This window comes from Chrysochloris asiatica, unplaced genomic scaffold (assembly GCF_000296735.1).
Source record: "Chrysochloris asiatica unplaced genomic scaffold, ChrAsi1.0 scaffold00007, whole genome shotgun sequence".
Taxonomy (NCBI): Eukaryota; Metazoa; Chordata; class Mammalia; order Afrosoricida; family Chrysochloridae; genus Chrysochloris; species Chrysochloris asiatica.
Window position 1 is genome coordinate 6766063 of NW_006408525.1, and position 23731 is coordinate 6789793.

The following is a 23731-nucleotide window of genomic DNA, read 5'->3' on the forward strand; positions in this document are numbered from 1 at the left end:
AAGTGACTGGCTTACAAGCTTTCAAGAGGGAACCTAGTGCTAGGGAGCATGGCGGAAGGCAGAATCTCCAGTGGGTACTATTCAATCTGTCTGGGCGGAGCTGATGAAAGGAAATACAGATGGGTAACTCGTGATACTGTAGTGAATAATGCTTATCAGGACGGATTATAAGGATTGGAAATGCAAAGTGGAAGTTTTGTAACAAGGAAGGGAGTGATTAATTCTCCAGGATAGGAGTGGAAGTCACTGGGACCATCAACAGAGAAGAGCTGAGAGCAGGGCCCTACCCAGAGAAACAGAGATGCCTGAGATGGAGACAGAGAAGACAACATGGAGATGGAGTGATGAAGCGGCTGGGGACTTTGGATCCAGAGAGGAAAAAGGGACTGTGGGCCAAAAACTGGGGGTGGGGGTGGGGGTGGGGTGTTACTGTAGGGAGCAGGTATCTAGGATATACCCTTTGGTTGGTGGATGATGCATGGAGGGGATTACAGCCATGGCAATGAAATGATAGACGATGGAATAAATATAAAACTAAAGTTCTCTCATGTAAACTATCATATAATTCACAATAAAACAATAATAAAAAAAAGAAACAGAATAATTCATAACAAAGCCAAGTAAGTATAAAAACTGTATCTCACATAACAAATACATATTGAGCATCTATGTGCTTGCCATTAAATGGGATAAGTGAGACCATAATTAAACGAAAAAAACAAGTTACTTGGTCTTTTCTTGTCACCAACACTTGACAGAAATTTAATTCAAAACAGATACATATAAGGGGGACTTCTCAAAAGGTTCTTGGAAAAATTCCTTTATCTTTTAACTTCAGTTTTCCACACTTTTTGAAGATCTCACATATGTTTCATTGTTGTTGTTAAGTGCCGTCAAGTCGGTTCTGACTCATAGCAACCCTGTGTAGGATTTCCAAGGAGTGGCTAGTGAGCTTGAACTGCCAACCGTGTGGTTCGAACTGACCTTGCAGTCCAGCACATTAACCTGCAGCGCCACACCATTACACCTGCTTCATTTTCCTTACTGTTCATTTTCCTCATAGTACTTTTCATCTTCTTCATATTAATAACTCTTTTGATTTCCATGGAGGTCTTATTAGAAGTCCTATCAGATGGAGAATTATTTGATCCAGTGGTATACTGTTCTTATTTCTTAAATATAACACTTGACATCCTATGTAAGGCTCTTCTGGGAGCTATCTTCACAGTCAAAAGCTCTCATCTAGGTGAGGAACTACCATACTAAGGCTATTAGTTTGACCTGCCCTCAAATTAACAGCCAGGCCTTCTCAAGCAAGCCCTTCCAAAACTCATGGCACCTCATGTCCTTTCACCCGAGCCTCAGTACATTATACTGACTTAGACATGATACCACTTGTGTGTAAGTAAATATTACATATGTAAGTAAATATTACATAACTTATTTTTTAAATGGGGAAATCAAAATCTAACTTCATAACTTGTGTGAGAGTGATAAACAGTCAATTTAGCATATGACTTGTATGACATTAAATTACAGAAATGAATACTCAAAAGAGAGCTGGTTCATGTATCTTGAATATGAATCATCATCATTAGTACAACGTCACTCACACAACAAATTTTCATAGTACTCAATGCTGAAAGTCTCAAACAGAGACAAACTAACAATACACAAGTTATATAAATTTATTTCCAGTACTCAAGGTAACAGCTTCTCTAATTAGAGAAATAAAAATATTTTCAGATACAGAAATAATAAACTTGGCATTTTAGAACACTGATTATCACAATTCCCCAGAGGCATACCACAGGTTATTTTAAACTCAGAACATTTCTGCAATTAAAAAGTAGACCAACATTCCTATAGTATAAACTGCTTATAACCCTTTGGGGAAAGACTGACAGTAACTACAAAGAGTTATAAAAAGTTGATTATCCTCTGACCCAGTAATGTTATCCATTTTTCACTTTAAAAGCCCATTAACGGAAAAAAACATATGCAAGAACATGTTAATCACAGCAAATAATTGGAACAATCCTACCATTAGGTAATTATGAAATGTAATTTCTAAAAATTACTTACAAACATCATGAGAAAATGACAAATATCTAATTTATGACATAAGGAATACTTCTAGTTTCTACGTATGATAAAGGGCGTGGTGGCGCTGCACAATAAGCATGGGTCTGGAACCACATGGTCAGCAGTCCCGCAAAGATTTACAGCCTCAAAAAACGTATACAGGGTCTCTATGAGTTGGAATAGACACAACAGCACTAGCAATAGGTATGAAAACATACTCAAACAATATTTCTTTTCTTCCTTCCTTCCTCAGAATTCGACTAAGCTATCATCATTAAGGATATCCAAATCCAATGGGAAGTCCTGGTGTGGCACTGTGGGCTAATGCATCACACTGCAAAGTCGTTTGAACTGCAAGGTCGACGGTTCAAGCTCACCAGCTGCTCCTTGGAAACCCTACTACACAGGGTCGCTACGGGTCAGAATTGACTCAATGGCATTTACTTAACAACAGCCTCATTATTTAAAAGAGTCCTGATAGTGCAGTGCTAACCACAGATTAGCTAACCATAGGTTGCTAACCACAGATCTGGGGTTGACCATCCCTCCACCCTCCACGCTCGGAGAGCCACTCCAGAGGAGAGAGATGAGACAGTTTGCTTCCATAAAGATGTACAATCTTGGAAACCCTAAGCAGCAGTTCTACTCTATCCTACAGGGTCACTTCGAGTCAGAACCGACTTGATAGCAGTGTGTTCATTATCTTTTACCACAGTGATTCTCCCTGACTATTAGCCTGCAGGTACCGATTCCTCTGCTCTCCAGGTGTGAATTTCTATCCTATTCCATCTCGGGCATCAGATATTGTATGTCATTATCCTTCAGCTGCTTGCCACAATTCTCTATTCTGATAATCCGATGCTACTAGATAAAACCAAAAGAACAAGCAAAGCTGTCTTGGAAGAAGTGTAACCAGAATGCTGCTTAGAAGTAAGACTGGCGAGACTCTGCGGCCTGTACTTTGGAAATGTTAGCAGGAAGGACCAGTCAGCTCCTGGAGAAAGAAATTATGCTTGCTAAAGTCGAGGGTCAGTGAAAAAGAGGAAAACCATCAACAAGAAGGACTAGCACAGAAGCTGCAACAATGCACTCACACAGAGCAATGACGACTATGAGAAGACACAGAATTTTGTTTCGATGGGCAGTGCTTCACTCTGTTGTAGACAGGGTAGCTCTGAGTCAGAATCAACTCAATGGCACCTAACACCAAATAAAGCATACTTTTTATGCTGCTTTTACCTAAAAAGCCATTTGCATAGTCAGTATGGACAAAAAAGAGAAACAAGCACAGATATGGTCAGGATTTCCCCTCACTTAACACATTTCAATATGTGGTTCCAAGAAATGCATTCTATATATCTTTAACAGTTCCTAAAGATATCTTGTCCCATTAGGTCTTTCACATAGTAACTGCTTAAAATAGCTAATAAATACATAACATTTACTGAGACTTTTGTGCTAGGCTGCATTCTAAGCACTTTATTATATTCAATAACTCATGTGGACTCTTGGTGTGGAGCTGAAGGATCAGAATTGGACAGCGAACCACAAGGTTAGCAGTTCAAACCCATCAGCTGCTCCTCAGAAACCCTATACTGGGTCGCTATGAGTTGAAACTGACTTGACAGCACTTAACAACAACTCATGTAATCCTTGTAACACCTCTATGATACAGACAACAGCACAAAGGTCCAGGGAGGTGTACTTACCCAAGGGAACAGTCAGTGGTAGTGAGGATCTGAATGGAGACAGAAGGGTTTCAGAGCCTGTACTCTTAGCCACACTGCAGTACTGTCATCCTACACACTTGCAGTGTGTACACAGCATTCCAGTGGCATATAACAACTCCATCACACATCTAGTCTAACTCTTCTCATTTCCATCAAGCAGTTATAACCCTGAAGTTCATGAACACTTCTAATAAAAGGTTTAGTGTGCTTGTGCTTCAGACTAAGGCTCATGTTTCCAAATGGTTTAAATATTCTTCTTGAAATACTAAAAAAGTACAACTAATTCAGTATTTTACAAAGCTTTAAGAACAGAAGTACATTAAAGTGAACATATTTAGAGAGTATAGGTTTTTTTGTGTTTTGTCCTATGGATATTCTCCTGAAGCCAGTAAGAGAAGACAAGGGGATAGGGAAACTGAAGTACTGGAAAGGGAACAAACTGAACACCAACAGAATATTGACGCACTGTAACGTAACTAATGTCACCAAACGATTTGTGTGGAAACTCTCAAATGGGAACCTAATTTACTGTATAAACTTTCACTAAAAACTCAATCTATTTACATATATATATTTTTAAATAACCAACTTCTTTGACATGTGGCATACTACTTAAAGCATTCCTAATTTATGTAATGTACTTGATGTGATGTTTTATACTAGTTCACTTGTCCCATTATGTTTAATGACATGTCTGTTCTTCCACTATAACCTCTATTTCCAACAGTTTATAAAGCTGTTTAAAAATCACTCGAGGCTAAATCTTGACAATTAAGAACCATAAAGACAATAATGCAAATTTTAAAAGTCCAAGCAGAGTTTTACAAGAAGATAGTAACTACACTCTTTTGTATCATCTTCATCTTAGAAATTTTTCCCAAATTCTTTCTTCTTCTGTCTTATAAATTGAGGCACAAAGACACTAACACTTTAAAATTAACATGAATGCTACATGTATTTAGCACAAAAAAAAGAAATGCAGTTAAAAGTAGACTAGAGAATAGTCTACAGATTCTAATTACAGAAAAGGATTTCAAATCGGTATTCTGGTGGGTGTTTGCTTATCAGCTAACATGTCAAAAACAGGATTTACTGTAACAAATGAAAATAGTTGCTTTTCACTTGTTCATATAAATATTTTCAATATTTTAGTCTATTGCAAAAGCCAACGATTAACAGCATCATGCATACATAGTCTAACAATCAATGGCTAAAGTTGTCTGGAAAGTTGTTAGTCCATGATGCTAGTAAACCCAGCATAAAGGAATTTAATCAATAATACAGATCAACTGGCATTTAAAAAAGAAAACGAGCATTAGACTGTCATCTAGTAAATGCATATCCAGTCCCAACGGGCATCTTAATGCAATATGAATAGCTCAGCATGGATTCACCAACACTAATGGAAAAATATCCTAATAATCAGCTTGTTTGTTTTCATATACTGATAATGATAACTATGTCTGAAAACACTCCAGGCCCAAAGACTTGTTTTTGCTTGAAACGTGCATTTCCCTTTAATTTGGAAAACTGTTAAATGTTCAAAGACTGCAACGCTAGCACAGCTAAATGACTTCAGAATATGATCTCCTGGTCATCCTCTTAAGAGAATTTTTTCAGAGTAATATAATAACTTTTTAAAAGCATTAAGTAAATCAAATGTTCACCAAGTTTACACTTTAGACATAATACTCTGGGATGTATCTATGTGTATGCATTTTTTTTTTTTCATTCCCCACACCAACCCCCCAAGTCATAAAGTCTGTCACCAAGAAGCATATTTTAATTAGAGACAAGATTTACTTGTGTGGTGTAGTGAATTATCCGTCTATTCTAGCAATACTTTCTAACTCCCATCAAATGACGCTTCTGGCCCTCTGGGTCTGAGTAAGAGAAGACACTGATAGGATGGCATGATTCAGCTGTGGATGTTAGCAGACTTCATTATAATTGTGAAAACTGGAAACTCTAGCATGGATATAAAATGAACCAGCTCAAAAGTAGGGGTGGGAATGGGGTGGGACTCTCACTGCCATCAAAGAAAACAGCCAGGAGGGGAGCACATTGTTTGGACTCAGAGATCCCTATGAACTGAGCCTCCTCAATGGAGGGATAGAAAACTGTGACACCAGAGGAGTGGCAGAAGAATAGCAGCAGCAGAACCAAAGCACAAGACAGAGCAGGAGACTTCCCAGTTCACAGAGCATGTGAAACTGAGTGATTCTGGACAGGTAGAGTGGGGTACCTACCTCTAGGCCCTTAAGTAGGGGAGCTACGTTTGCTGGTCTAGGGCGGAAGCTTATGGTGGAGTGGTGTGTCCTGTGGGCATGTATCAGCAACTGACTGTTGTAACCTATTAACTTCTCTAATAAACCCATAGTATGGTATCTCAGTTCTGTGTAGACATTTCAATGAATTATTGAAGGTAACTGAATAGAGAAGGTTGTGGGAGACATGCTTACTGCTTCATATTTTTGCAGCATGCAAAACTAATAATGAACAAGCCATAATCTAAAACAATGCTTTGTAATGTGGTACACGTGCAGCTTTGAGGGCTCATTGGAGTTGTGGATGGTAGGAAAACAGTGATGACTCTAAAAAGCCCAAAGGACAGAGCAAAATGCTCAATGCAGTTTTGGGTGAAATGAAATTTATAGAATATTCACATAAAAATGACGTTTCAAGGAGTTCTACTTCCACCTTGGATACAGAAAGAGTCATATAAACTATCTTATTATAGCTTTTCTTGAGCCCACCATTGAGCTGGTCTCCAGGCAACTAAGTAGCCTGAATCAAAGGAATGGTAGGGTCCTGCCAACAAGAGAAGCTGTATGGGCTGACCATGCGGGGAGACAACAGATGCCATACAAACAGATACCAAAAAAAAAACCCCCAAAAATTAACAAACTGCTGCAAATGGGCTCAAAGATAGCCCCAAAGACAAGGAGTTTGTACTTAGAAACTCTTCCATGAACAAGTTTATCAGATATTAGAAGTAGGTTGTTGTTTTTGTTAAGTGACATTGAGTGGATTCCAACCCACAGCAACCCTGTATAGGGTTTCCAAGTCGTGGCTGGTGGGCTTGAACCGCTGACATTGCAGTTCAAATGACCTTGCAGTCCAGCGCATTAACCCACAGTGCTACACCAGGACTCCAAAAGTAGGGTAAGGAGTCTGAAAAAAAAAACCTCCCTTGGTATTGTAAGCATGGACTAGTTATCAAAAGCTGCTGTGCAAAATACATACAACCCCCTAGCTCTGCCCAGATCATTCTATCATATGAGGAAAAGCCTTAAAACAATGGGAGAGGAATGCACAATAAAACATTAAAAAAAAAAAAAAAAAACACCAATGGGGGAGGTACAGCAAGCACTGCCACCTCCAGAATACAGATAAAGACTAATTTCCACTGAGGGAAAGAATGGAAGTGGGGGAAAAGCCCTCTTTTTCTGATGGAAGAAAACAGTCCCTAGCCTATGAGCCTATCCTAAAACAATGAGAGATCTACAGCTGTTAGAAAAATAGAAAACTTTTCCACCTAAGATCTGTCAGAAAAACAAGTCAGAGTTTGACTGACACAAGAAACAAGACCAGGAATCTCACGAAAACTCAGGTTTCTGAAGCCCGAGTCTGGACCAACATAACAGAGAAACTATCCCCTGACTACAATTACTACCCTAACAAACACCATGCAGCAAAAGCAGAGCACTGCTGGGTGAGAAATAAGAACACGTAGAAAGATCTCTGTGGAGATAAACTTATAAGAAGTTTGGAACTTGAGGGTGAAGAAAAAACTCTGAGAACACTTCTACAGCCCAGTATCCCTCTTAAGTTTAAGAAAACCTGAGAGAAAGTGGAAGCATGAGGTACACAAAAGGAACTACATACAGTGGTGGTGGTGGCTGTGTGCCGTGGAGTCAGTTCCGACCCACAGCGACCCTGTGTACAGGGTTTTCGAGGCTGGAAATCTTTATGGGAGTAGAAAGCCTCATCTTTCTCCCACGAAGTGGCTGGTAGTTTCGAACCGCTGACCTTAAGGTTCGCAGCTCGATTTGTAACCACTACGCTACCAGAGTAGTTCCCTCTTATCCTTGGGTGATTTTTTTCTCCAAGACCTTCCCTGTACTACAGATACTACAGATAGCTCTGGTAGCGTAGTGGTTACGAATCGGGCTGCGAACCTTAAGGTCAGCGGTTCGAAACTACCAGCCGTTCCGCGGGAGAAAGATGAGGCTTTCTACTCCCGTAAGGATTTACACCCTCAGAAACCCTGTACAGGGTCGCTATGGGTCGGAACCGACTCGACAGCACTTAAAAAAAAAAAAAAAAAGTGCACATAATATTGAACCCAATATAAACTACACAAACAACTGGTACCCAACTGTGTTTTCCAGACTAACGGCTAGCAGAAGAGGAGGAACCAGATCTGGGATGGAGCAGGACGGTGCAAGATTTCATGAAGTTACTGAAACCGATGTAATTTAAATATGTGACTGAAACCCCGGAAAGAGAAGTCACTGATAGGGGATATTACTTACTGTAAACAACAAAAGCCAAACCCAATTCATCTTAATATGGACTCAACTTACTAGCTTGACAATGAAGGCCTGACAGAAATACAGGTGTGCCCATTTCCAGCTGCAAATGCTACTGCACTGTTCTCTACCACATGTCTAGCATGCAATCAAAAATTGTAAAATATACACAAAAGCAAGAAAACCATCATCAAGGAAAAATGTAATGAACATAATAACTAGATTCCGAGATAACCAAAATGCTAGAATAAGCAAATAAGGGCTTTTAGATAATCATGATTATGGCAATTTAAACAAACATGACTGGTTGAATGCAAAACTGATGATCTGCCCTGTAAACTATCATTTAATTCACAGCAAAAGTTGTTTTTTTTTTTAATTGTGATTTAACATGTTAAAGGATCTAGTGAACTAAAAAATACACATACACAGATGGTGAAAATCACTTAGATATGAAAACTATCAGAGGCAAAGAAACTAGAAAAATGGTGACAAAGATGAATTCTGTTAATTGAATCATTATTAAACTCTTATAGCCAATGATACAATCAGTGAACATGGAAATGAGTCAACAGAAATTACCTTAAGTAAAATACAAAGGGAGGTGACAGTGGGAGGGACAATCAGTGGGGGAAAGAGCACACTGAAAACAATGGGATAATACGAAATTGCCTATCATAGGTGCTGGAGTCCTGGTGTGGCGGTGCAGGATAATGGGCTGGACCACAAGGCCAGTTTGATCTGCAAGGTTGGCGAATGGAACTTAACAACAATCATAGGTGCTATTGAATTCCATAAGGAAAAGACAAAATGGGGGAAAAATGTATTTGAAAAAGATAATGGCTGAGAAACTTTCAAATGCAACAAAATATAACCAACCAACCAAGCAAAAAAGTCAGAGAATCCTAAACAGAATAAAAAGTTATTGAAAGCATATGCTATTGAAACTTTTTAAAGTAGCAGCTTTATGAAGATATAATTCACATACCATTTTCCTAATTCATATATACAATTCAATGGTATTTAGTACTCACAGAATTCAGCAACCATCCTCCAGTCTAATTTAAAAGCATTTCACAGACCAACAAGAACCCTATACTCTGCCACTCGACATTCCTATTCCCTTCTATACCCCACTATGCAATCCCCAAACCGAGGCAGCCACTAATCTACTTTCTATCTCTAGGTTGTTGTTGTTGTTGTTGTTAAGTACCCCTGAGTCAGTTCCAACTCATAGCAACCCTGTATAGGGTTTCCAAGGAGCTGCTGGCTGGTGAATTTGAACTGCCCACCTTGCAGTTTAAACCGACCTTGTGGTCCAGAACATTAACCCATAGTGTCATTGACTTGACTATCCTGGCCATTTCATAAAAATGGAATCAAACAATATGTGACCTTTAGCATTAGGCTTCGACAGCATGTATCAGAACTACATTCCTTTTAATTAACAAATAATATTTCATTTATTTGGATGTACTATATTTTGTTTGGTGTTGGAGGAGAATACTTAAAAGTGCCATGGACTGCCAAAAGAACCAATAAATCTGTTTTGGAAGAAGTGCAGCCAGAGTGCTCCTTGGAGGCCAGGATGGCTAAACTTCATCTCTCCTACTTTGGACATATTGTCCGGAGGAAACAATCGCTGGAGAAGGATGTCATGCTGGGTAGGGTGGAGGGTCAGAGAAAAAGAGGAAGACCCCCAACGAGATGGATCAGCCAGGTGGCATCATTGATGGACTCAGGTGTGGCAGCGGTAGTGAGGTTGGCCCAGGATCGAACATTGTTTCGTTCTGCTGTGCATAGGGTCGCTATGAGTCGGTTCCGACTCGATGGCACCTGACAACAACAACAATATTTTGTTCCCTTGGTGGACATGTGATGTGTACACTGAAAACCATAAAATATTGTTAGACGAAAACAGAGATTTAAATAGCCCAATTTCATGGGTCAGAGGTAATATTGGTAAAATAACAATATTCCCCAAATTGATTTACAGGTGTGCAAAGCATTCCCTCTCAAAAATCCCAACCACAAGGTTCGCAGAAATTATAAAGTTGATCCTAAAATTTATACGGGAACATAAGGGAATCAAAATAGCCCAAACAATTTTGCAAAAGAACTAAGTTAGAGGACTCTACTTCCTGATTTCAAAACATACTACAAAGCTAGAGGGATCAAAACAGTATGGTATTGACACAAAGAAAGACATGCAGATGAATTAATTAAAATTGAGAGTCTAAAAATAAACCCTTCCATTTATTTACACTCAATTTTTCTTTTTAACAGAAGTGATAAAATAACTCAATGGGGAAGGTCTTTTCAAGAAATGGTGTTGAGAAACCTCGAGATCCACATTCAAAAGAGTAAAGTTCAACACTTCACATCATATATCAAAATTAATTCAGAATGGATAAGATATAAATGTAAGAGCTAAAAACTGTAAAACTCTTAGAAGAAATCAGAAGCGAATCACTGTAACCTTGCATTAGACCATGTTTCTTTAGATCCAATATCAAGCCATTAAAAAAACAAAACAAAACTGATCCAATATTTAAAACGTTTGTTTCAAAGAACACCATCAAAAAAGTGAAAGAAAAAAAAAACAAACAAAAACTACATACAGAACGGGAGACAGTATTTGGAACTCATATAGCTTATAAGGGACTTGCATATAGAATATGTAAAGCATTTACAATCCAGTAATGAAAAGACAACCCAACTAAAAACTGGCTAAAGGAGCTGGATGGATGTCTGCTACTTTATGTGCACAGATGAAAAGCCATGGAGTCAGTAAGAGCAGTGCAGTGCTCTTAGACTTCCATGTGGAAGACCCACTTGTCATTCCTCGTCAATGCACTTCAAGCTCATCTGCTAATGAACAGGCTTGGGTATTGCTATATGTTAAACAGATTTCAGCAGAATTTTCAGAATAAGACAGACTAGGAACAAAGGCCTGGTGATCTACTGAAAATCAGCCACTGAAAACACCATGGATTAAAATGGTCTGATATCACTGTGCATGCGTTCAACCATGAATAGAGGTCAGCTTCATGACAGTTAATATATATATGTATACATACACATATATACAGATTTTAAAAATGAGCCAGATATTTGAACCTAAGTTTTCCCCAGCAACATAAATTATATTGGGCCTGACAGTTTTGAGTTATGAAAGGAACTGAGGATAGAGGGGGTAAAGTTAGGACATATCTGAATTTGGGAATACTTTGAATGAATCAGTTCAGACTTGTTTAAGCCCCTTCTTCAATTTACATATATACAACATTACAATAATAGCTATATCCCAAAATAAAAAAATTTCTACATTCTAAGTTTTATATTATGTAATTGCTATAAATGCCATCAAATCAGTTCTAGTTCAGTGACTCTGTTTAGGATTTCTAAGGAGCAATGAGTCTGAGCCACCAACCTTGCAGTTAATAGTCCAGTGCTTATCCTACAGTACTACAAAGGATCCCAAGTTTTACTTATACTAGTATCTAAAGACAAGAAGATAAAAGTAATAGGAGGATTAATCATCTTCTAACAGCAAACTCAATAATCTCAGGAAAAATGCTATCCTTATAAAAAATGTATAAGCACATGAAACTACATAATTTACACAATAGTGCATATAAGAGACCTAATATATCCTTTAAAAGTTTTCTAACACAAAACAACAACAAATGCAATCTATATACATCAATTGCTCATATGCAAATCAACTGAAGCTGAAGAAAATGAAAATAAGTCCTCGAGAGCCAAAATATGACCTTGATTATATCCCACCTGAATTTAGAGATCATCTGAAGAACAGATTTGATACATTAAACACTAAAGACCGAACACCAGAAGAGTTGTGGGATGACATCAAGAACACCATACAGGAAGAAAGCAAAAAGTTATTAAGAAGAAAAGAAAGAAGGAAAAATTCAAAATGGATGTCAGAAGAGACGCTGAAATTTGCTCTCCAGCATAGAGATGCTAAAGCAAATGGAAGAAATGAGGAGTTACAAGAGCTCAACAGAAAATTTCAAAGGTCAGTTCAAGAAGACAAACTCAAATATTACAACAAACTGTGCAAAGATATGGAGTTAGAAAACCAAAAGGAAAAACACTCCGTATTCCTCAAGCTGAGGGAAATGAAGAAAAAATGCAAGCCTCGACTTTTATCACTGAAGGATTCTCTGGGAAAATTATTGAATGATGCAGAAAGCAGCAAAAGAAGACAGAAGGAATACACAGAGTCACTGTACCAAAAGTACAATGTTCAACCATTTCAAGAGGTAGCATATGATCAAGAGACAATGATACTACAGGAAGAAATCCAAGGGGCATTGAAAGAACTGGCAAAGAATAAGGCATCAGGAACTGATGGAACACAAACTGAAATCTTTCAACAAAGTGAGGCAGCACCAGAGGCACTCACTCATCTCTGCCAAGAAATCTAGAAGATAACTATGTGGCCAACTGATTGGAAGAGGTCCATATTTGTGCCCACTCCAAAGAGAGGTGACCCAATGGAATGCGGAAATCATCGGCCAATTATCTTTGATAACCCATGCGAGAAAGTTTTAATAAAGGTAATACAGAAAAGGTTGCAAGCATACATTGACAGAGAACTTCCAGAGGTTCAAGCCGGATTCAGAAGAGGACATGGAATGAAGGATAAAATTGCTGACATCAGATGGATCTTGGCTGAAAGCAGAAATACCAGAAAGGTGTTTACCTGTGCTTTATTGACTCCGCAAAGGCCTTCGATTGTGTGGATCCTGGCAAACTCTGGACAATATTGCGAAGTATGAATATTCCGGAACACTTAATTGTGTTCATGAGGAATCAGTACATAGACCAAGAGGCAGCTGTTTGAACAGAACATGGGAACGCTGAATGGTTTAAAATTAAGAAAGGTGTGCGACAGGGTTATATTCTTTCACCATACTTATTCAACCTGTATGCTGAGCAAATCATCCTAGAAGCTGGGTTACCTGAAGAAAATGTGGCATCGAGATTGGAGGAAGACTCATAAACAACCTGCAACATGTAGATGATACAACCTTGCTTGCTGAAAGAGAAGAGGACTTATAATACTTACTGATGAAGATCAAAGACCACAGCCTTCGGTATGGATTGCTTCTCAATGTAAAGAAAACAAAAATCCTCACCATTGGACCAATAAACAACATTGGAGAAAAGATTGAAGTTGTCAAGACTTCATTTTTCTTGGATCAACCAACATTCACAGAAGCAACAGTCAAGAAATCAAATGACATATTACATTAGGCAAATTTGTTGCACAAGACTTTTTTAAAGTATTGAAGAGCAAAGATGTCAGCTTGAGGACTAAGGTACACTTGACCCAAGCCATGGTATTTTCAATCACCTCATATACATGCGAAAGTTGAACAGTGAATAAGGAAGATCGTAGAAGAATTGATGCATTTGAGTTATGATGTTGGAGAAGAATATTGAAAGTGCCATGGGCTGCCAAAAGAACCAACAGATTTGTGTTGGAAGAAGTGCAACCAGAATGCTCCTTGGAAGCCAGCATGGCCAAACTTCATCTCTCATACTTCAGACATATTGTCAGGAGAAGGATATCATGTTTGGTAGGGTGGAGGGTCAGAGAAAAAGAGGAAGATCCCCATTGAGATGGAATGGCAATGTAGCATCAATGGGCTCAAGTGTGGCAACAGTTGTGAGGTTGGCCTGGCAGCGTTTCATTCTGTAGTGTATAGGGTAGCTATGACTTAGTACCTACTGACTTGATGTTACCTAACAACAACAACAACATACTATGCAAACTTCAAGGTTCAAAAGCATTCAACACAGGTTAGAGATAGAAACTGTCATTAATTAGAAAGGGAAAGTTAATGTCTATATATCAAGATTAAAATTCCTATTATAATGTTCACAATTTTATTCATTTTATTCTCATTTCCCATTTTAAATGACATATGTATATATGTTGTTGTTGTTAAGTGCTGTCGAGTCAATCCCAACCCGTAGCAACCCTGCATAGGGTTTCCAATGTACTACAAAAATGTAATTAAATCTTACTAATTTTAGAAAATGCTTTTACAAACTTGGCACATTTTTTCTCTACTTAAAAATTTTAGTAGAATTTAAATGAGCCTTTAGAATTTCCACTAAGCTACTGTTTCATTTACAACATTTAACTTTATATCATTAGCTAAGTTTTACTATATGGAAGGGTTTCTTTAATACCAAATTTGTAACACATGTTATTAATAAGTGCCATCGAGTCGTTTCCAATTCATAGCAACCCTGTATAAGGTTTCCATGGAACAGCTGGTGGGTTTGAACCACCGACCTTATGCTTTGCAGATCAGAGCTGATCCCTCAGCGCCACACCAGGAATCTATTATTTCAGAGTACTACACATACTTTCAATAGAAAAATAGTATGTCAGAGAGATGACATTTTTTTTTTTTTTTTGAGATGACATTTTTAAGAATAAGAAGTCAAACCAATCCTCCTATAATTACAATCCGTTGCTATTAAAGCTCAGAAGTACAAAAGCAGCAGAGCAGTAGCTCTGCAGAACTCCAATTTGGCTTTAGGAACATAGCCATATTGACATCTAAAACAAGACCTGTTTATCCCCTCAACAAGAAAAATAACTGTGGTGAAGATTAAATCTGTTATAAGGTCAGGAGGCCCCTTCGAGAGTTCAGGCTAGTTGGACAACTCTCTTAAAGGAAAACGAATTATACAATCACCTCAGCAACTTTTGGAGGCACTCCATCCCCAAGCACTTCTCTGATGAAGCAGTGCTGGCCCATGTAACACGAGAGTCCACAAGTTCTCTTAAAGGCATCCTTCAGTCGTTTCAGCTCTATATCTGTAACTGCAATTCAGAAATAAAACACAGGTTAGAAAACAGGAGAATAACATTTTTTTTCAACCCAATTCCTAAGAGAAATTGACAAATTTGTTTTAGAAAAAACAAACCCAAAGATATTTTGTTGCCCTCACTCTAATATTTTCAAATTTAATCTAGAAAATTAACATGAAAATTCTTGACCTGTTATTTTCAAAAGATAAAACTTTAAACAAATCTTAGGCAGGGAACAAAAGCTTCAAATTAACAAACAGACTAAATGACATTTGATTCTGGCATTAGTGTTTTCAGCAGCAACATGCTCATTTCCTTCAGTATAAAATTTATATTATTTACATGATTCGAGCACATTATCTATTGACGTAGAAGATACTCCAAAAACTTAGCTTAGATTTTTGTAACCATTTATTTTTTAAAATCTACAAATAGATTACACGAACAATCTAAATATCTCAGACACTTAACATTAAAACAATAAATTAACTGAGCCAGTACTTTAACTGAAGCATTTAAGACTCAAAACTGCAAGAACCATCTCTTTTCACAGGGACAGAGTAATAACTGCTCTTTAATATTACATGGTTAGTGCAATGATCAACAATAGAGGCACAAACATGGTACCTTGGGTCCAATGTAGGGAAATACAGAAGGCTTCGAGAAGGATTGGATGATTACACTAAATTTTAAAGGGTAAGTGGAGGCCCCCCTAAAAAAGGCCAGGGCGTGCGACAGATGTAATTAAAACAAGTTAAGGAATGTTGTTGTTGTTGTTTTACTTTAAAGTGCCACTGAGCTGAATCTGACTCACAGTGACCCTGTATAGGGTTTTCAAAGAGCGGCTGGTGAGCTTGAAACGTCAACCTTGCAATTCAAACTGACATTGAAGTCCAGCTCATTAACCCGCAGTGCCAAAAGCAGAGAATGGTACAGGCTTTTTTTGGAGATACCAGAGAGGTTGGGAGTCCTGGTGTGGCGCTGTGGGTTAATGCACCAGATTGCAGAGCCGTTTGAACTGCAAGGTCGGTGGTTCAAACTCACCAGCTACTCCCTGGAAACCCTATACAGGGTCGCTATGGGTCCAAATCGACTCAATGGCACTTAACAACAACAATAGAAGTTGAGAGTTTCAGACCATGACATTAAAGCTAAAACTACAGTAAAGCATGTCATATAATTTTGTTTGTTTCCCAGTGCATTTAAATGTTCACACCATATTACACTCTACTGAACGTGCAACAGCACTGAAATGCCTTCAGAATTACCAGAATGTGACACAGAGACACAAAGCGAGCACAGGCTACTGGAAAAATGGCACTGACAGCCTTGCCAGACAGAGGCTTGCCACAAACCTTCAACTTGTAAAAATTGCATTATCTACACAGCACAACAAATTGAAACACAACAAAACGTGGTTTGTCAGTAAATGATAAACTTAGAGAGGCAGCAAGACCAAGTCATAGAGATTCCTTTCTGTCATATTGTGTTTGGGCTAAATGTTGGGAGGGACATGCCGTCAATTCCAAGTCAAATAGTTCAATCTACCAGTAGTGTAAAAAACAGGATTTAGATAGGGAATATATCTAGAAGCAGAAATGCTACTACAAGAAGAAAAGACAAAACCAAAATTGGTAAAGGTGCAGGAGAAAAAGTCAACAGAACTTAGAACTGAACAAGAAGTAGAAGCCATCTAGAATAACAGCCAGGTTTCTATTCTGGGAAATCTGCGGGATGATGGTGTTACTGTGAGAACAGGGTACCTAGGGGCAAAGTCAGTCAGGATGAAAACATGCTAAACTCCATTTTGGACATATTTAATATGAGGAACCTGACGTTCTACTGGGTTTTTAGAATTATAAGCCTAAAGCTTAGAAGAGATTTCATGGGAGTCATCAGCTGATAGGTGGCAATTAAAACCAAGAATAAGAAACACAGTAAGACAAGAGAAGAAACTGAAAGGAACCAATGCTTACAGTGTGTGCAGAGGGAGAAAAACGTTCAAAGGAGATTGATACGAAATAGAAGGACAGAAAGAAAAACAAAGAGTAAGGACTCCAAAAGCCAGCAAGAAGAGACTCATTAATCGTCGCAAGTATAGCTAATCAAATGCGGTATGGAGGGAGGTTTCATGGGTTCTACAACATGTAGTACACTGAAAAAGCAGTAAGCTCGAACAGTTAGAGAAAAATAAGCATATGAAGTGCTTAATTCATTAAAAAATGGAATCATAGCATCAGCATCTCTAACACTAATTTGTTTCTTGTTTTCCTTTTTAGAATGCAAAAATGAAAAATAGAACAATCTTATGCCATAAATTCCAGTAATGGAGAAGATAAGACTTCAACTACTAGAAAAACTATTTCTTCAAGGTGTCTAGTTTTCATTAATGTCTTTATTTATGAGCAATAAATTAGATTGCTCATAGTCTAGTGAAGAAGAAAAAAATCAACCATTAAAATATACTACCATAGTCTTACGTACTGTTGGTTACAGATTATTTGAACAACTACTTGATAATGTGTTTCTGTAAAACAGAAATCTCATGACCAAAAATTTATTAATTTATAATGGAAGGAAACGTACATATAAAATAGCTTTTCACAACATTTTTAAGAAGCAAACACTGTCTATCAACAGAGGACAGGTTAAATAAGCTATGGTATACTCTCAAAATAGAATCTCAGGCAGAGACCAAATGTTCCAGGACCCATATTTACTGAAAATACAGAGTACTTTTATTTACTCAAAATAAACAAGCTAACATTTTGTTAGTCTACAGAAGACTATATAAAAGTGTTAACTTTAAAAAGTTTTTCAATTTTTCTGAAACTTGCAAGAAATGAAACAATAAATCTAGTAAGTTTTAAGGTAAATGGCATATTATTAATATTATTAATTTTGGTTTAGAAAAGGCAGTTTCAGCAAAAATATAGAAAACTAAAGACATATTTTTATCTCCTCTAAGACCTCAATAAAAATAAATAAATAAAAGGATATAAATTCACAAGGACAAGGAGAAAAAGAGAAGAGAACTGATGACCTAAGAAACAATTTTATTTCTGTAGAATAAGAGTCTGCAGGAGTGATGACGGATCTAAACCAAGCTAAAGAAAGATGAAATCTAAGCATCCACAGTCAAGAAATAAAAAAGAAGCAATCCATGGGCACACACAAGTTCTCAGGTTTACTAAAGGAAACAATTCATTGTTGTTGCTAAGTGCCACAGAGTCGGTTCTGACCCTTAGCAACCCTGCATATGGTTTCTGAGGAGCAGCTAGTAAGCTTGAACCTTCAACCTTGCAGATCAAACCAACTTTGCGGCCCAGCACACTAACCCACAGTGCCACACCAGGACTCCATAAGAAGGCGGGGGTATATTAAGTGGTTACAGAGATTCTGTTCTTGCTACGTGTTGTCAAGTCAGCTCCTACTCACAGTGACTCTGTATAGTTTCCAAGGAGCAGCGGTTAGGTTTGGACTGATTCTGTGGTTAGCAATCCAGTGCTCATCCTACAGAGCCACACTAGTAATCTGGTTATAGCTATGTTGTTGTTAAGTGTCAATGAGTCAGTTCCGATTCATAGAGACCCTGTACAGGGTTTCCGAGAAGCAGCTGGTGGGTTTGAACTGCTGACCTTGTGCTTTGCAATCCAGTACTGATCCTACAGCACCACACCAGGAATACTGAATTTCTGTTTGGGATGAGGAAAACTTTTGGAAATGGATAGTGGTGATAGTTTTACAACATGGTGAATAGATCGAATACCACTGAATTGTGTACTTTAAAAAATAAAATTGGCACGCTTTTTATTATATTTTTTATGAATCCCCATTCAAAGTTCTCATGAGAAATGAGATATATGAATTTTAACGTGGAATCTCTAACTTTAATTGCTGATAACATATCTTTTTTTTTAATTCATTTAAATAACATGGAATCCCAGTGTGACACTGTAGTTTAATGCACTGGACTGCAAGGTCGGTTTGAATCGCCAAGTCAACAGTTCAAGCTCACCAGCCACTCCTCAGAAACCCCATACAGGGTCGCTATGAGTCGGTACTGACTCAGTGGCACTTAACACCACCAACAGGTTTAATATGGCCCACTAAACTGCCATGTGGCCATCTCCACAAAATGGTTAAGGGCACAAACATGCATATATTCAAATCTAGAATCTGCCACGTAACTAGCTGTGACAACATGTTTAAGTTACACATGGGTAAGACTTCAGCTAACCCGTATATAAACGCAGAAAATATCATTTACTTCTTGGCATTGTGCAGGGTTTGTAGTCTTTTACGTTTTCTCATACATGATGAGATTTGAGCTTGAATGTTAACTCAATATTACTAAGAATATTTATGAATACTTAAGTTCCCTAATAATCTTTAAAATTATAAACAATATGAAAGCTACTTTCTTAAGACATATTTTGCTATCTAAACTACATTAAAAAACAAAAACAAGTCATGACTAACTTGTTTTTAACAGATCAAAGATTCAATCTGGTAATTTTGCTGTATTCACTGGCTACAAACTGGTATTATCTTTTACTGTGTTTATTATAGTTATCGCTCAGGGATCCTGATAAATCACAGCTGGGCTAAAGTTGTCCGAAGCAATCTAGTGAAAATTACCCCGTAACAGATGACTTAGCAGATGCTGTTTCTATTAGGAGAAAACTAATTCAGAGTTCACTAAACCCAAGACTTCTATTGTTAAGTACCATGGAGTTGGTTCTGACTCATAGCAACCCTGTCTAGGGTTTCTAAGGAGCAGCTGGTGGGTTTGAACTGCAAACCTTGGGGTTCACAGTCCAGTGATGATGCTACAGCACCACACCAGGAGTCTTCTCTAGAGGGTATTTTTTTAAATACAAACAAGAGCAAAAAAAAACCATTTCAGAGTTTTGTTTGTCTAGCTATTTCTGGTTACATAGATAATGTAGGAATATGCTGAGCGACCACTACAACTACATGAAATAACAAGAAAACCAAATGGAACAATATATATTGTCTAATTACAGTTGTTATTACTGTGTTACGGGCAGTAGAGTCGGTTCTGACTCATAGCGACTCTGTATAGGGCTTCCGAGAAGCAACTGGTTGTTCCCCTTATCCTGGGGCTATGTTCCAAGAACCTCCCTGAAACCACAGAAAGGATCATACTGAACCCTCTATACACAAAGGTTTTTAATACACATTTGACAGGTACCCAGAGTGCCCTGCATGGACAGCATTAACCCTTTGGCTGCCAGGTGGGTATTTAGCAGTCACTCACCCATCTGTATTTTCCAGGCTCTCAGTCCAGCAGAGGAAGAGGAAGCCAGCTCCTGGATGGAGCAGGATGGGTGACAATTCATCACACTAATCAGAATGAACCATAAGGTCAGCAGTTCAAACTCACCAGCCACCCCCTGGAAACTATACAGGGTCGCTAGGAGTCAAAAGTGACTCAGCGGAACTTAACCAATCAGAATGTAGGATTTTAAAATGTTCTCCAAGAAAATGTCAAACATGTAAATATAGCAACAATAGTATAATGAAACACTATTCATCTACTATCCGAGGTCAACAGTTATCAATGCCTGTGTCATCTCATTTTATCTATATTCAATCCATTTCCCTACATATCTAGCAATTTTGTAGCAAATGCCAGATAGTTACAGATGAAAACATATGCTATTTCCATACGAAGCAGGACTCTTTCTAAATGTAACAATGACAAAACCTAAATACAAACATTAAATCCATATTGGGGGTGTGCTGGGCTGCTAACCACAAGGTCAGCAATTTAAATCTACCAGCCACTCCACAGGGGAAAAATGAGGCTTGACTTATACTTAAAAATAATCATTTATAGCCTTGGAGACCCTATATAAGGTTGCTATGAGTAGTAACTGACTAGATGGCTCAAAACAAAATGGCATGCAATTCAAATATTTTGGTACTGTAGATGACCAAGTGTAACTGACACCCTGGAAGGAGACTACAGATAAGGACTACTGTATACATATAATAACTGGCAATAGTTTGAGGGGATGAAAGGATACAAAGATAAAACATGTTCTTGCTTTAAAACTGCTTAACATCTGTCAGCACACATTTACTTGCCTATTTCAGGACACATGCACTATGTTTTATCTTTATCCCTGTAGTTCTGAATCCCAACTGTAAAATTCGAATCACCAGAGTGTCATTTAAAATAATATTTATGCACAAGCTCCATCTCACACCAATATATCAGACTCTCTGGAGACAGGGCTGAAAATTGTAAAACAAATGAATGCACAATTCGCAATACTACAAGGTTGTTGTTGTTAGGAGCCATCCAGTTGGTTCCAACTCATAGCAACCTTATGCACAACAAAACACAGCCCAGTCCTGTGCCAACCTCACAACTGTTATGTTTGAGCACACTATTGCTGCAACTGTGCCAATACATCTCTTTTGGGGTCTCTTTTTCGTTGATCCTCCACTTTACCAAGCATGATGTCCTTCTCCGGGGACTCTTCCCTCCTGATAATGGGTCTGAAGTGTAAGAAGATGAAGTCTGGTCAACTTGGCTTCTAAGGAGCATTCTGGTTGTACTTCTTCCAACACAGATTTGTTTGTTCACTGACCAACTTTCACATGCATATGAGGCAAAGAAAAATACAATGGCTTCAGTCAGGTGCACCTTAGTCCTCAAACTGACATCTTTGCTCTTGAGCACTTTAAAAGAGGTCTTGCTCAGATCTGCCTAATGCAATCCATCATTTGATTTCTTGACTGCTGCTTCTGTCAGTGTTCATGGTGGATCCAAGCAAAAGGAAGTATTTGACGACTTCAATCTTTTCTCCATTTATATGGATGTTATTTATTGGTCCAGTGGTGACGATTTTTGTTTGTTTACAATGAGGTGCAACCCATACTGAAGACTGTGGTCTTTGATCTTTATCAGTAAGTCCTCTTCACTCTCAGCAAGCAAGGTTGTATCATCTGCATATTGCAGGTTGTTCTTGAGTCTTCCTCCAGTCCTGATGCCATGCTCACATATAAACCATCTTTTTGGTTTATTTACTCAGTAAACAGATTGACTAAGTATGGTGAAAGAATACAACCCTGGTGCACACTTTCCCTGATTTTAAATTATTCACTGTTCCCTTGTTCTCCTTGAACAACTGCCTCTTTGTTTAAGTACAGGTTTTTCATGAATACAATAATAAAGTGCTCTGGAATACGCATGGCCCATAATGTTGTCCATAACTTGTCATGATCCACACAGTCAAAAGTCTTCTCACAGTCAAAGGATAGCATTGCTGTCATCAGATGGATTTTGGCTAAAAGGAGAGAATATCAGGAAGATGTTTGCCTGTGCTTTACTGACTACAAAAAGGCTTTTGACTGTATGGATCATGCCACTACAAGGTTGTTGCTGTTGTTAAGTGCCGTCAAGTCAGTTCCAACTCATAGCAACCCTGTATATGGTTTCCGAGGACAGGCTGGTGAGCTTGAATCACAGACCTTGTGGTTCAAACCAATCCTGCAGGCCAGCACATTAACCCACAGCACCACACCAGGACTCCACTACAACGTAGAATGCAATAAATAGCCTAAAGGGTATAAACAAATGCTATAATACAGAAAAAGAAAACAGTGACGGAATCAAGAAAGGGTTCATTAAAAGTACAAGACACAGCAAGAACGTGTATGTTAAGCAGCAAGAAGGAAGTTTTCAAAGCTTTTTAAATCTTCGTTATTATTGGTATGTGCCATGGAGTCATTTCCGACTCATAGAGACACTGCATACGGTTTCCAATGCTGTAAATCTTTGGAGGAGCAGACCACCTCATCTTTGATATGTGGAGCAGCTGGTGGGCTCAAACTGCCCACCTTGTGGTTCACAGTCCAGTGCTAATCCTATAGAACTACTGTGCTACCAATTTGCTCTGTATACTTTCGCCCAAATCACAATAATTATTCAAAAGAAAAAGAAACCATCGGGTACCCTCAGGGCAAACCCCCTTCCAAGACTAAGACTCAATGGAACTACACGAGCACACATACACTCTAATTGGTGACCACGTTTGTCACCGATAAGGGGAACTGAGGGAAAACAGCAATGAAGCTGCAAGCTAAGCCTTACAATGTTCAATAGACTCCTGTGAACCCAAGTGGAGACCTGGTTGGCCAGCAGTGTGGCAAGACCTGGGGACTCTTAGGTCCAAAGGACTAGATTGGAGAGTGAAGCGTCCAGTGATAAGAAGAGAGGGCATATACATAAGAACACCTACACTTGCAGATAATACCCACTTGACCGGGCTTCAATGGCTGGATGATCAGAGCTCAACTAGAAGAAGAAAGAAGAGGGAAAAAAAAGAGTACTCTGATACAATTTGATGAACTTCACCTACACCTATGGATGTAGTAGCTCAAAAGAGAAAACAGATCTTTACAGAGAGGACCATTCCCACCCCCTCCATACACAGAGTAGACACAGGGATGGGCAACTTGGACATTGGCTACCCAAAATG

At 38.4% G+C, this 23731-nt stretch overlaps 1 protein-coding gene across 1 annotated transcript in view; it reads right to left on the reverse strand.

The window, feature by feature from the left end:
* Positions 1-23731, reverse strand: part of USP32 (ubiquitin specific peptidase 32) — a 214833-nt gene that overhangs the window by 134895 nt on the left and 56207 nt on the right. The window contains exon 2 of the mRNA XM_006832353.1: positions 15097-15224. Coding sequence (XP_006832416.1) covers positions 15097-15224 — 128 coding nt within the window. The remainder of the gene's footprint in view (positions 1-15096; positions 15225-23731) is intronic.